Here is a 15,872-nt window from a genome sequence, read left to right as displayed (position 1 = left end):
TTTTAATAACATCTAATTGAAGAAATGTTTATAAATGGCAGATTTATCAAACTGAATGTGAATGCCCAGACGAGAATACCCCTTTAAGGTCATTTTTAGTAAGTAAATTCCGAAGCAGACATTGTAGTTCAGCAGAGATGGGTACAGGAGTGGTACGAGGTAGCTCGTCTGAGGCCGTTGATCTACTGGGAGAGCCCCAGGGGTTTTATACCGCGATCAGGCCTTGGATGAGCTGCCCAGTCTTCAGATAGGTTGGTGAGGGTATAAAACCCTGTGTCTTGTGCAGGGATTTGCTTAGAATGTCTCTGGGGCACAGAGGTGGTAGGAGCAGTCATGGCAGGCAGCTGTGATCCCTTTACTATGGAAGAGTAGGTACCTTTCGGATTGTTCACTGAGTCTCCCTTTGGTTGCTGTGCGGTGGGTGCGCTGTCAGGTGCATTGGGGCCGGATGGCTGCACTACAGGGGATTCTGCCTGTGGTAATGGCACCCGTACTAAGGTGGGGGGGGGGGGTATCTTCTTCCTCCATTCTGCGGGACGAGGCTAATGGCGCCTGCAGGGGAGAAGCTCTGCTTACCCACGTCTTGACACTCTGGCGCTCGCCCGGATCTGTGGGGCAGGTTCTGCAGCTGCTCCCTTAGCCGTGCTTCAGCTGCTTGGGCCCCATGGAGCTGTGGGACTGCGGCGGGCTTGAGGATGCGGACCCCGAGTGTCCCGTCAGGAATGGTTCCATGGTGGGATAAGGAGGTAAGGGCCGCTGGGCAGGTGTCGGAAGCTTTCACACCCGGATTTGGTCGCTGTGGATCGGGGCTGCTGGAGCTAATTTAGCTATAGGTGGTTTCCCGCGAGCAGGGGCCAGCGCTCACACATCTGTCCTCATGCGGTGCTAGGACACGCCCCCACCTTTTCTATTCTTAAGCATGCCTCAGCTTTCATTTCTGAAGCTTCAGCGGAATGTGTAAAATTTTGTACAAAAGAAGCATCCCTTTCCAACACGGAAAGACGCTCCCTTCAGTGCCTAGAGTCTTCTTCAAAGATAATTGTGTGAAGACTGGGGGGCCGCCCAGGAGTCTCACACCTCGGTATCACCGGCAGCCAATAATAAACTAATTCAGTTGTTCATCATCCATCAATGCTATATAACTCCAGTCAGACTGTTTCATATGCATCTAGATGTCACGGATGTCATGTGGACAGGGCAGATTTCATCCACCTAATATGGACTTGCGATTACATAGGCGTAGTCTGGAGAGAAGTAGTTTCTCTGCTGTCTGATATCCTGAATAAACCGGTCCCTACCTCGGGGCCCTATGCCTGTAGGGAATTACCCGGGAGGATGACTGGTCCCATTATGAAGCTATTTTCTTGAAGGAAGCTCTGTTTTTGGCCCGTAAGGCCATTGCCATACGCTGGATGGCTGATCACTCTCCTACTGTCTCTCAGTGGAAGAAACTAGTTAATCTGACTCTACCTTACGAGAATATAGTTTACAAACACCGCGGCTGCCCGGATAAGTTCCAAAGAGTGTGGGGCTCTTGGTGCTCTTCCCCAGATACCCTTTTTAATGTTCGCAGTCTGAGAGAGTCTTTTGTCCCTTTTCAGTGAGTGCAATACTCGATGGAGGTTATATTATTATAATTTAACATATTACAGTTGAGCACCCTTCCTGCACTCCTTTGTGCACTATAAACAGGAGGAATTCCTTGCTCTCCAGAAATAGGGTGGTAGGTTACCATGTTGCCTAACCATTGTTACTACCTTTTCTTTAACTCCATTTCTCTCTTGACACCTCTCGACCAGGTTGGTTACTGTTCTATGTATGGGTTGGGGAGGGGTTTTCTGGATCGCTGTTTTTGTACAGATGTTATCACACATGACAAATGATTGTGTAAAGATATATGTTGTTATATCCGATGTACGTCAGCTAATGATCCCTGTTTTGTGATGTTGCACCGTTTCATTTCTGTGCCAATAAAGCGATTTAAAAAAAAAAAAAGATAATTGTGGAAGTCATGAGATTCGTAAGATCCAAGAACTTGACTATTGTATCGTATCTGGACGACCTCCTCATGATTGCCAGAACAGACGCGGAACTGCAGGCACAGATATACGCTGCAAGTACTTCAGAACCTTGGTTGGATTTGGAAAAATCCAACCTCAGCCCATTTTCAGAAATAACCTTTCTGGGCCTTTTGCTAGATTCTTGTCTTTGAGTCTCCTTCATGACAAAAAAAAAGAGTCTCTGACTCTGCAAGTGAAAAAATTCCAAAAGAAGCAAGTCTGCTCCGTCAGTGAAGCCATGAAGTTGCTAGGCCAGATGACAGCCTGCATTCAGATGGTAAAACTGTGCCTGAATCATACTTGTATCCTTCAGAACTGGATTCTCTAATCTTGGGATAGGAGTCATCTACATCTAGAAAGTTGAAGGGGGAGATCCCTGTCACAGTCAGGACATCCTTGGACTGGTGGAATAATATCTACAACCTGCGGAAAGGAGTCCATGGCACCTCTGTCTGATCCATCCAGGCAAATGCAAGCATAGCAGGATGGGGGACTACTTCCGGGGGCTCTGGCCTCCAACAGTAGCATCCCAATTCTCAACTATTGGGAGCTAAGAGCAGTGTGGGAGACCTTAAATGCTAGTCCGCAGTTTTTAATCAAAACATAAAAATTTATTCAGACACCACTATGGTATTATCCTATATTTGCTATCAAGGAGGTACAAAGTCTCCAGATCTTCTTCTCTTATCTGGGAAGATGTGTGCTTGGACAGAAAGAACAACTTCTCTCTGGCACTAATTCATCTAATGAGACAATAGACAATACTGCAGCAGACTACATGAGTAGAAAACAGTTTCTACTCTATGGAAAAAGGAACACCAATGTGTCAGATGCCTTCTGCCACTCCTGCGATCAAACCTGCCTTTCCTCCGGTTCCATTGATCTCCAGTGTGTCCGAAAAATTCAGAGAGACTAGTTCAGGATTATGCTAGTGGTTCCTTTCTGGCCGAAGAAGCCCTGGTTTACTACCCTAAAGAATGGCCCCCAGGGAGCCCATTATACTACTACACAGGGAAGATCTGCTGTCTCAGGGGCTTTTTTTTTCTTCATCCAAACACGAAAATGTTAACGCTATCGGCTTGGATCCTGAAAGAACATTATTGAGGTCGAAAGGCCTTTCTGACAAAAGAATTACAACCTAAAAGGCAAGTAGAAAACAACAACCTCTGCGGTCTATCTTAGAATCTTGAAAAGTTTTTAATGTTTTGTGGCTCTAAACCTCCATTCTTATCTGCAACCAACATTACAGATCCTAGAATTCCTGCAAGCAGGTTTGGAGAAGGGAATGAAAAGAGACACCCTTGAGAGTTCAGATCTCCGCGTTAGGAGCCTTCTTTGATATCCCTCTTGCAGAACATCAATGAAAGGTTAGAAAATTGCTTCAGACAAATTAAGACCCTTTCACAAGCCAAAGATTCCACCCTGGGATCTAAGTTTAGTCCTCAAATTTCTATTCAGTCCACCCTCTGAACCTATAGAAAGGATCAGAGATTTAAAACCTAAAATGGCCTTTCCAGTGGCCGTAAATACTGCTAGGAGACTGGCAGAAATTCAGTCCATGTTGGTGAATGAGCCATACTTTAGAATAAGGCATACTTGTGATGATAGGATAACAATAATGCCTGATCCTGATTTTATTCCTCATCCAAAGAGCAGTCCTAACATTGGTAGATGTAAGATGTACTGTCTTAAAATACATTGAAGAACACATGGCTGGCGCAAAAAACCCTAATCTATTTTTGCAGTTTCAGGGTAAAAACAGGGATCGAAAAGCTCCATATTGGTGATTAAAGGGATATTCCCACAAAGACAAGTTTCTTAAATAACCCATTCTCTAATTCACTGTTATTAACAAAAATACAGCATTTCACATATATAAGTCCAACTGTCTCTATCAGTCCTGGTGTACACAATTTCAGTTGCCGCTAGACACGACCCTGAAACTTCTCATTTAGGGTTGGGTGACCGCCATCTTGGATTTCTATGTGAGATTGTGGAGATGATATTTCTGTCTCTCTCTGCAGTGTGTACTGTAGCCATGCCCCTTGCAGTGCCTGCACAGAGAGGAGCTTCAAACTACAAGGAGATAAGTGATCTGGGGGAAGGGGAAAGCAGGCACATATCTGTGAGGTGTGTCAGAACTGTCTGTCAGCCTGTGTCTGTCATGCCTCTGAGTAATATCATGCATCTCCGATCTGTCTCATCTCTTTCTATGTGTAAGATACTAGTACAATGTCAGAAGCCAGATGAAAGTGTATATACACCTGTACCCGGATAATCTAACCACATTGTCACCCCACAGATGCGTGATAATTGGCTTAGAGAGGCCCTACCCACACCCAAGGATTTTGACTGAGCAGATTATAGAGTGATTCTAGAGAGATTATAGCTAAAACAGCAGTAAAATTGTAAAGTAAAGGGTTAAAATGATCTTTCTTGTGTTAACACCACTAGGGGATTGAAATGTGAGAATTATCTTTCTTTTATGGATCTGTAGATCTTCAGGTTCCTCAAAAACTTAAAGCACACTGCACCAGAGCCATGGCTGCCTCCTAGGCGGAAAGAATGGGTGCTTCCATTGAAGACATCTGCAAAGCAGCCACTTGGTCTAGCTCCACAACTACAGACTGTACTTGTTTAGTTGTAAGGACCTTTAGTTGTAAGGTCCTTCAAGCTATTATACCTCTCTAGAAAATTAAAAACTGGTATATCTCCAGGTGGGGCCTCTCTGTAAGTATATTACTTTATCTACTATTGCATTTGTTTGTTTGTTGTTTTGTATGTGAATTAAATAAATGGGTTGCATCCACTACTGGTGTGGTTATTTGGTAGATACTGGAGTGCGGAAGTGGGGAAGGGACATTTAACCTCTCTGCTTCCTCCAGGTGGAGACGTCATGGTGGACTAATGGAAACCAAATTACTGGTTGGAATATTTCCCTTTATCTAACTGAATCCCACAATGCTAAAGAGGAAGAGAGGAGCGGACACATGATTGAGAGATTCTCCTTGGGATGTAACCACATTAATACATCCATGGGCACAATAGGTCATGAATGTTGTTCAATGGTCACCCAATGTGATAAGGCCTCTTGTCTATGCAGTGTGACTTAGATCCCCAGTCCTGGTAAAACAGTCAGAGGTTAGTAAAGAGGTAAAGTAAGAGGCTCATCTTAACTGCAACTATACTGCCCATCCACAAAAGGGCGAGAAAAGACCATTGAATCATATCTCTTTTTCAATCTATGCAACCTTCATGCAATTTTGATTGAAAGTCTAAAATGATATATAAAATCCATAAAAATTTACTTTGGTGCAAAGAAATGTTCCCAATACAGAACACACTTCCTAAATAAAAAAAATTAACATATGTAGAGCTTATAGGTACCACATAGTGAGGCTGTATGTTCATATGAATAAATCATCATAAACTCAACAAAACGGAAATAACCAAAAATCTGTTTTTAAAGCACCACAATCTGAAAAATATAGCAATTAAACAGATTAACTTAAAGGCCCCCCTTAAACCCATATATTTTTTGAAAGCAGACAACCTGGCGATTGTATTTGTCTTGGTGGTACAGGCTGTCAACTGATAATCATCATGCAGCTTTGTGACAAACACAAATTATTTAAAAAATGCATTGAAAGTATACATTTTTACATAAAACTCACATCAAAGAGAACGTTTACGCACAAATAATAATAATACATAATTAAAGTGAGCAGATTTATATAAACCGCAACACACAACACCAAGCAGAATTTACACTCCCAAAAATGCTAAAACAAGGACCATAAATAAGAGTAAGAGCAAATGGGGCAATGTCACACTCATTTTGCCCTTTCAGGGGTACAAGACAGGGGTCCCTTATCTCCGTTATTGTTTGCTATTGCTTTTGAGCCCTTAGCCGCGGCGATACACGCTTCCTCTTATATAGTGACATTTAGATATGCTTTAGTACATAACAAGATTGCGTTGTACGCGGACAATGCATTGTTGTTTTTGGATGATACGGGCACTTCATTGAATACCGTTATGAGCTGCTTTATTGTATCTGGTTGGTTGTAGAAAAAAAGGGGGACCCTATGTCCTTTTTTTCCTATTATTTTTTTATTTCTTTTTAAAAAGGACGTGAGGTCCCCACTACTTTCTAAAAAAACAGCTACAATAAAGCAGATATAGCCTGGCATTATTGTGGTGGAATAGATCACTGTTTTGGGCCTTTTCCAGCCCAATAATACCAGCGTGTGGCCGCCCCAGTACCCAACCATCACTGGATGTTTGGGTAATGGATTGTACCTGGCTCTTTCCGGCACCACAGGTGGTGCTGGGTACCGGTTAATGAATAAGGGGGTTGGCAATAGCCTTTCGGAGGACTAACACAAAGCCCCAGCCTTAGTAATAAGCTCCGTCAGTTAGACACCGCCATTACTAAGAGGAAATTCCAACTCCAAAGAGAAAAAAAGTGTAATATATATGTATATATATTATATACACACAAAGAAAATGTTAGGGATCACTAGGGTGCACGCTATGGGTATGATTGGAACCGTTGCCGTCGCTGGTATCAGCGGTGTGCCTCTCCACCGCTATTAACTAAAAGAAGGAGCAATAATAAGGTATACCTGCGCTGGCTGGAAAGAGTGAGTGTATGTGTGTTATAAGAAGAAGAATTGTGCAAGGGGGAAAGGACTGGACTTCTTAACACTGCGATTATCTCTAAAAAAGACCAGTTGTCATGTTTTGGTGGAACACTAACCTGTAGCACCACTTCTACCCCGGCCGGTAGCTTTGCTAAGTCAGACTAGTAAAAACAGATGTACCGGTGACGTCACCCACAAGGTACGGATGGTCCAGAAGGATATTCCTGTTTGTCCTTCTGGACCATCCGTACCTTGTGGGTGACGTCACCGGTACATCTGTTTTTACTAGTCTGACTTAGCAAAGCTACCGGCCGGGGCTTCACTATTGCTCAACTATTGCTTGGACTACAACGGGGACTATAGTGTGAACCTGGACCAAAGAAATCACACTGTTGGATTCATTTTGCTGGACCCGCGGAAACCCGCTAGAAGTGGTGCTACAGGTTAGTGTTCCACCAAAACATGACAACTGGTCTTTTTTAGAGATAATCGCAGTGTTAAGAAGTCCAGTCCTTTCCCCCTTGCACAATTCTTCTTTTTATAACACACATACACTCACTCTTTCCAGCCAGCGCAGGTATACCTTATTATTGCTCCTTCTATTATATACAAACACCCACACACACATATAAAGACCAGTAGTGGACACCACCCGCCACATATTTGTTCCTTGTCCTCTGTTATTCCTCTAGGTAATGTGCAATTCCTGCAATTATGTATATTTTAGTTATTTGACGATCAGTGGACTTTTTCTGTGTATGGTATGAGCCCCAATATATGACAATCATAGAGCAAGTGACCTGAGTGAAGTTGGCCCCCCCACCTTGTTCAAATCAAACAAAATTGGTGTCAAACGTTTGTGCTACGTTTGTGCTGGTTTGTGCAGCAGAAATTTTTGTTTGTGCCGCTATCGTTTTCGAGATTTTAATGAAAGTTTCCAGAGGTCATCAGAGGTCAACCAGCCCCCCCCCCACATTGCCCAAATCAAACAAAACTGGTGCCGAACAATTCTGCTACGTTTGTGCTGGTTTGTGCTGCGCAAATTTTTGTTTGTGCTGCTTTTGTTTTGAATATATGAACAAAAAATGAAAGTTCAAAAGTTCAAGCAGCCCCCCCACATTAACGGAATCAAACAAAACTGGTGTCAAAAGTTAGTGCTACATTTGTGCTGGTTTGTGCTGCAAAAATTTTTGTTTGTGCTGCTATAATTTTTAAGGTATGTTCAGGTGTTTGAGGTGTTTAGGATGAACTGGTAAAAAACAAACTTAGTGACACTTCCCTGGTTTGATCACCAGGGGGAGCTAGCAAACACATTGTACTTTGGAAGAAATTAACTCTGATGACCTCTGTAAAAAAGTATGAATATATTAAAAATGATAGCGGCACAAACGAAAATTTTTGCTGCACAAACGTAGCACTAACGTTTGACACCAGTTTTGTTTGATTCGGTTAATGTGGGGGGGCTGGCTGAACTTTTGAACTTTCATTTTTTGTTCATATATTCAAAACAAAGGCAGCACAAACAAAAATTTGAGCAGCACAAACCAGCACAAACGTAGCAGAATTGTTCGGTCCCAGTTTTGTTTGATTTGGGCAACGTGGGGGGGCTGGTTGACCTCTGATGACCTCTGGAAACTTTCATTAAAATCTTAAAAACGATAGCGGCACAAACGAAAATTTCTGCTGCACAAACCAGCACAAACATAGCACAAACGTTTGACACCAATTTTGTTTGATTTGAACAAGGTGGGGGGGCCAACTTCACTCAGGTGAGCAAGTGTGCTCTCACATTGGTCACAATAAGAGGAGGTTTATTACATGAATATAATTACATGTTATCCCTTTCCAAAATTTAGCTACACATACAGTAAATATTTACTTTATCTGTGGGCTGTGACAAGCTACTAGCTGCACCCCCCTCTGCATCCTGCAGACATAAAGCTGGAAGGAAGCTACTAGGAAGTACAATCTGTCCTGCACATAATAAGTCCTGAAACATCTCTGTAAATGGAAAAATGAAAACATTATTAATATTTTTAAGGTGGGGGGTGAAAAACAGAAATGCAAAAAACAGGTTTTGGAGTGGTTAAAGAGTTTTTCTGAGTCCCCCACCTTATCCATACTAATGATCTATGTTCAGTTGAAGAAAAACAAATAGGTGCTGTTTCATTCCCACTCCACTGCATATGTAAATCACAGAACATCCCTATTGTCCTAGAATATTAAAACTCTTTTTTTTATTTATTTATTTTTTTTAGTCTATTGCCTGTCCCTTGCAGTGAACCTGATCGCATGTCTTGCTTGGTGGATTGCTGGAGGTTCCGGGGTAAATTTTGGATTTGCTATATTGTGGCTGGTCATGTTCAGTCCCTGTGGGTACGTGTGCTGGTTCCGACCAGCATACAAAGCTTTCAGGTAGGTTCTTTCACTGAAAGTTTATTTTGTTAACAGAAGTAACTGATGTTAAAGGGGTTGTCCGAGTTTAAAAAAAAAAATATATGTGGCCGGGAGCAGGGTTACTAAAACAATAAAGCTGTACTTACCTCCCGGTGCCCTCCCGTATCCAGCGCTGCTGTCGTATCCAGCGCTGTTTGTAAACAAACATGGCCGCCGGAGCAGCGCTGCATACAGCTTCCGGCCGGATGCGACAACTTTCCGGTCCCCATACACAATGCTGTGTATAGGGACGGATAGGAGTACCCGGCCACGGCCGGCCGGAAGCTGAGTCCAGCGCTGCTCCGGCGGCCATGTTTGTTTACATGGCCCCCGGACCGGAGCGACAGCAGCGCTGGATACGGGAGGGCACCGGGAGGTAAGTACAGCTTTATTGTTTTAGTAACCCCGCTCCCGGCCACATATTTTTTTTTTTTTTAAACTCGGACAACCCCTTTAATATTATTAAAAATATATGTATGCCGGGCTGGATTAAAAGAAATCTACTATCAAAACCAAGCATGATAAACTAGGGGCACCTACTCACAGATCCCGACACTGTGGTTGTAGTAATCTTATATCTGTTATCCATTCGCTTCTTGGCTGTAAAACCAACTTTTAAAATTATGGTAATGAGGGGATGTTACCAAAGCACATCCATGCTCCAGATTCACAGTCTGTTAATTGTGCAAGAGGATTGGTTACAGAAAAGTATACATGTAGGAAACTACAGATGTGGAAATTTTAATTATTGTGTGCAATTTATGAAGTCAAAGATTCTCTGTTTTGGTGACCAGAGGGTATATACTGTCCGTGTTCAACTTTTTGTGATATTCAGAGATTTGGGCTTCATTAGAACAAGAGAGGGTCTCCCATTATTTGATAAGCCACTTTTCACCTTCCTGACACGGCTCATTTTTTCAAATCTGTCATGTATCACTATAAGTGGTTACAACTTCAGAACGCTTTAACATATCCAAGTGATTTTGAAACTGTTTTCTCATGACACTTTGTACTTCATGTTGGTTGGAGAATTATGGTGGTATGTTTTGCATTTATTTATGAGAAAATCAGATACAGTATTTGGTGAAAATTTTGAAAAATTCTTGATTTTCAAAATTCAAAGGGGTTTATTTACTAAGGGTCGAGCACTTCACTATCATCGGACTTTGTGCTGTTTTCGGCTTTTTTTGCGCGGCTTTGACAGGTATTTAACAGGGGTCTGTGCTGGGATTGTGTCGCACGTGATCAGATTGTGTTGCAGCTGCGCCGGCAACGGAAATCGGGGGGCAGGCCGTTGGACGTTCCGACAGATTCGGACTGAGCGCGGGATTTTACTTTCAAATTGTGTCGCAAAACCAAGCACTACATGCATCAGGAAGAAAAAGGTGAACTCCAGCGGACCTGAACTGGGAAGCGACACATGCAGGATATTGGGTGCATGATCTTAGTGAATCATGGCAGAGTGCATTCCGGTCGGACAATACACTTTCAGGGAACCGAGTAAGTAAATGTGCCCCAAAATGTCTTACCATATGTGATGTTTTTCCAAACATAGTCATAACAGCAAAAGAAACTGAATAACTACCGTATATACTCGTGTATAAGCCGAGTTTTTCAGCACAAAAAATGTGCTGAAAAACATCCCTTTAGCTTATACATGAGTCAATATTAAGTAAAAAATACTTAAAAAATAATAAACGTATATACTCACCCTCCGGTGGCCCCGATGTGCAGCGCTGCTCCCCCGATGTCCACGCCGCTTGTCTTCAGGCCTCCGCGCCGCTTGTCTTCTTTCTTCTGCGGGTTCCGCCATGTCTTTTGCCCGGGCCGCGCCTAGTATGACGTCAGCAGCGGCACGTCATACTAGGCACCGTCCGGGAGAGAGCAATGGCGGCGCCCAGCAGAAGAAAGAAGACGGGCGTTGAAGCCTGAAGACAAGCGGCGCGGACATCGGGGGAGCAGCGCTGCACATCGGAGCCACCGGAGGCTGAGTATATAAGTTTATTTTTTTTTAATGCTGGGGGCAGGCTGTATACCACTGGGGGCAGGCTGTATACCACTGGGGGCAGGCTGTATACCACTGGGGGCAAACTGTATATTACCTGGGGCAAGCTGTATATTACCTGGGTCAAGCTGTATACTACTGGGGGCAGGCTGTATACTACTGGGGGCAGGCTGTATACTACTGGGGGCAGGCTGTATACTACTGGGGGTAAACTGTATACTACTGGGGTCAGGCTGTATACTACTGGGGTCAGGCTGTATACTACTGGAGGCAGGCTTTATACTACTGGAGGCAGGCTTTATACTACTGGAGGCAGGCTTTATACTACTGGAGGCAGGCTTTATACTACTGGGGGCAGGCTTTATACTACTGGGGGCAGGCTTTATACTACTGGGGGCAGGCTTTATACTACTGGGGGCAGGCTTTATACTACTGGGGGCAGGCTGTATACTACTGGGGGCAGGCTGTATACTACTGGGGGCAGGCTGTATACTACTGGGGGCAGGCTGGACTCGCTGTATACTATAGGGGGCTGGTTGGCTATATACTGGGGGGGGATGTCTGTGACCAATGCATTGCCCACCCTCGGCTTATACTCGAGTCAATCGTTTTTCCCAGTTTTTGGTGGTAAAATTAGGGATCGTGGCTTATACTCGGGTTGGCTTATACTCCAGTATATAGGGTAACATTCAACGAAAGTCTACTTTATGTGAACATGCTTTCTATTATGCATCCTCTCATTTTTGTAGGATGTCTTCATAAAAAACACAAAATCATGCTATTGAGTGACTTGCTAAGGTTTCAAGAACCTTTGAGAGGCCTAAATAAAAGTAAAACCTTATAAATTACCACATTACAGAAAATACACCTTTCAACGTATGTAAAACAACTTTTATGAAGTTTATTAAACCTTTAATTGTTTTAAAGGGGTTAAAACAAAATCGGAACCAATTTTGACATAAAAATTTTTTGGTATTAAATGAATGTTTTTCATAAAATGTACACATTTTAGTGGATAAAATACCAAAACGCTCCACAAATTAAAAATATGTGGTGCTAACCTGCTGTATGGGTACACGCCAGGGCATTGAAGGGAAGCTGTGCCATTCAGAGCAGATTATGCGTTGTCACTTTTTATAGGCTATACAATCTTATTTTTTTGCCAATTTGGACATATAAGGGCTTATTTTCTGAGACTTTACGTACAATCAACATTTATTGGTGAAAAAGAGTAACAATTGCGAACAGAATTTCCAAGGCATGAAGGGTGCTCTTGCAGGACCCCAGCATTAAGATACATACAACATCATGTCATACAGTGACGTGGCAGTGATGTGGAATTATACTGAGGTAGAGATCGTAAAGTACCGGCTGCGGGGGTCCGCCCATCCTTTTCAATGATAGAACAAGACAAAAATACCAACAGGGGGTAGACAGTACAAGACATAGACGAGAAGGGAATAACTGGGCAGGGAGAGAGGGAGGGGGTCTGGGATTAGGGATGGCTTCTGTGTCATGCTTTGGCCATACACTACAAGCGTATCGCCTATTAGCAATGCAAGGGTCCTGAAAGGTTACAAATTCAAGTAGAGAACTTATTATTATTTTAAGCAAAGAGATCCTGAAAGGCCGGGGTTAGCTGGAATTCCTCCCAAGGGGTCCACACAGTGGCTGTCTTACTCGGGTCGGGCATGTCCTCGGCAAACAGCTCCTCTATCCTCCGTATGTAGCGGAGCTCCTGTATCCACTCCACAACCATGGTTGGAAGAGGGCTCTTCCAGTGTCGAGGGATCACTGTCCTTGCCGCTGTGAGAAAGTGGCGGAGGAGTCCTTTTTTGATGGAGGAGATGGTGCCCGGTAGCACGGAAAGGAGGGCAACCTGTGGGCTAAATTGTATAGTCTTACCAGACACTCTGCTATAGGTGTCAAACACCATCCGCCAGAAGTCCTGTATTATTGAGCAGCTCCACCATATGTGAAGAATAGATCCCACCTCCGCACCTCCAGCAGAGCTCTGAGACTCCAGGGTAGATGCTATGGAGCGTGAGGGGGCACCTGTACCAGCGTGATAAGATCTTATAGTTCTTCTCCTGAGCGCTGCAGGGCATAGAGAGTTTATGGGAGAATAAAAAGGCTTTGTCCCATTCTGCTTCCGTGAGTGTGGTTGATAGGTCTGTCTCCCACGCTGACACAAACCCTGGGTTCCCCCGGGAGGACTCAGCGAGCAGTATAGCATATAGCGTGGGCTGGGGTGATGCAGGTCTAAGTAGTGCCTCAAACCCGGTTAGGGATGCCCCAAAACTAGAGTCGGTGTCAGAGCTTACATATGAGGCTAGCTGTTGGTACTCCAGCCAGGACAGTGGAATGTCTGGGTTGGAGGCTCTCAAAGAGTCCCAGGAGGGCAGGGTATCTCCAGATACCTGGCCCATACGAATATCTGCTCCCGCCTCCCAACACAGGAATCTCCCTCTGCCCATCCCTTGGGGGAATGCTGGATAGTTAAATAGGGGAGTGAGGGGACCCTGTAGTCTAACTAGGGTGTCCCGAGAAGCTAGTCTATCCCATTCTCGGAGGAAGTATGGGGAGAAGAGTGAGTGTGTGAAGCTCTCTGGCCGTTGGGGCGGCCGTATCCATGGAATTGTGCGCAAGTGGGGGTGAGTGAGGTCTTTTTCCAGAGACACCCATTGCTTGGTTGCTCTATGATAATGCCAGTCTACTATGCGCATGAGCAACGATGCGGAGTGGTAAAGTTTGGGGTCAGGAAGACCAACTCCACCCGCAATTTTGGGTCTAGCCAGTGTGGTGTAGCTGATCCTGCTTGTCCCCCCTCCCCCACAAATCTCCGGAAAGCCGCTTTGAGGCTTGTAAAGGATGAGCCCGGGGGGCGTATCGGTAGGGTTTGAAATAAATATAAGAACCGGGGCATTACGTCCATTTTCAGGACATTAATACGGCCGAACCATGATAGGTACTGTTACGGTATTTGGCCATGTCCTGTATTGTGCGATCCAGGAGGGTTTTGTAGTTGAGGTTGTAGAGGCACGAAAGGTCTGCTGGGATGTCAATTCCTAAGTAGCGAATATGAGATCTCTGCCACTTGAATGGAAATTGGGATGCTAGGTGGAATATTTCACTCTCGGGGAGGGAGATGTTCAGGGCTTCTGATTTCGATAGATTAACCTTGAAGTTGCTAAGGAGGCCAAAGATGGACGGGAGGGAGACCCGGGGCTGTGATACATACAAGAGCAGGTCATCCGCATAGATATCGGTCTTGTATTGTTTAGATCCAACCTGGAGACCGTGCACACTGGGGTTGCCACGAAGCGCCACCGCTAGGTGTTCCATGACAAAAATATACAATAGTGGGGAGAGGGGGCAGCCCTGGCGGGTCCCATTCTTAATTGAGAACGGCTTGGAGGAGGTTCCATTTATTCTTACTTGAGCCTTGGGAGCTGCATATAGAGCTTTAATCATACTCAGAAACCTAGGGCCCACCCCAATTTGCTCTAAGGCCGCCCAGAGGAAACCCCAGCGCGCACGGTCGAACGCTTTTTCCGCGTCTACTGACAACAGGCATAGCGGTTGTTTGGCAGTCTTAGCCCAGGATATCAACAGCAAGGTCTTATTGGTGTTATCCCGGGCCTCCCTCCCGCGGAGGAAGCCCACCTGGTCTTTGTGTATGATGGAGGGAAGGATGGTCCCTAGAGGGTTAGCCAGGATTTTGAGTACAACTTTACATCTACGTTGATCAATGATATGGGGCGATAGTTAGCACATACTGTATGATCTTTTCCTGGCTTTGGGATAACTGAGATATTAGCCTTAAGGGATTGGCGTGTAAAGGGAGTGCGTTGGCATAATGGCTCAACCAGAACATGTCGATTTGACTGTACAACTGGTGTGCCGGGGAAAAATATGAATAGTCCCGACCCTGTGGGTTGAGGATACTCCAAATGTCCACCAGCTGTGAGTCATGCAAGGCCCTTTGTAGGGAGCGCATCTGAGCGGGGGCCGCGGGGGGTCTAGGAGTGGAGCTATCTGTGTGTGGGTCCATTATGAAGTTGAAGTCACTCCCTCTGCAAAGTCCCGCAGCTTGGTCAGGATTGATCTACACATCACAATCTGCCCTTTGTTGGGGAGATAAAGAGAGGCCAGGGTAATCAGGTGTCCCACAGTCACACCTTAAGAAAAAGATAACGGCCCTCAGGGTCAGTTTTTGAATCTAGTACCTCGTGAGCCAGTCTCCTGTGAATCGCAATAGAGACCCCTCTGGATTTGGAAACAGGGTTTGTACTATGGTGCCAGGACGTGAAGAATCTGTCTCGGAACCCCGGTATCTGGCCGGTGCGGAAGTGGGTCTCCTGTAGAAAAAGAACATCAGCCTTAAGCTTATGCATTCGATATTATATCTGACTACGTTTTTGAGGGACATTCAATCCCCTTGCATTGAGAGAGTAGCATGTTATGGGAGCCATTGAGGGGGTACAAGGTTAAGGGGGTAGACACAAAAGGGGTAATTAAGGCTAGGGGTGGTTAACAAGTGGTGTGACAATCCACCTTTAACTCCGACCAGCGAAGTCAAGGGCACCCTGGTGGGTAGCGGGCTTTCCATGAGGGGGCTCCCCCTCCGGACCCCACCCCTAATGCATGCATGTAATGCATGGGGAGTAAAATCCACATATACTGCCATACAGTAGTATGGCAGTATATGATAGGATGAATCAG

General features: G+C 44.7%; 1 protein-coding gene across 3 annotated transcripts in view; it reads left to right on the top strand.

The window, feature by feature from the left end:
- The window catches only part of SCAMP4 (secretory carrier membrane protein 4), a 214,807-nt gene that overhangs the window by 139,683 nt on the left and 59,252 nt on the right, over nt 1-15,872 (top strand). For all 3 annotated transcript variants that reach the window (XM_072113472.1, XM_072113486.1, XM_072113479.1), the window contains one exon: nt 8,965-9,121. In XM_072113472.1, the coding sequence (XP_071969573.1) occupies nt 8,965-9,121 (157 nt within the window). The remainder of the gene's footprint in view (nt 1-8,964; nt 9,122-15,872) is intronic.

The sequence above is a fragment of the Engystomops pustulosus genome, chromosome 1 (assembly GCF_040894005.1).
Source record: "Engystomops pustulosus chromosome 1, aEngPut4.maternal, whole genome shotgun sequence".
Classification (NCBI taxonomy): Eukaryota; Metazoa; Chordata; class Amphibia; order Anura; family Leptodactylidae; genus Engystomops; species Engystomops pustulosus.
Note: the sequence above shows the minus strand (reverse complement) of the source record. Positions and strands in the feature narration are given on the sequence as shown.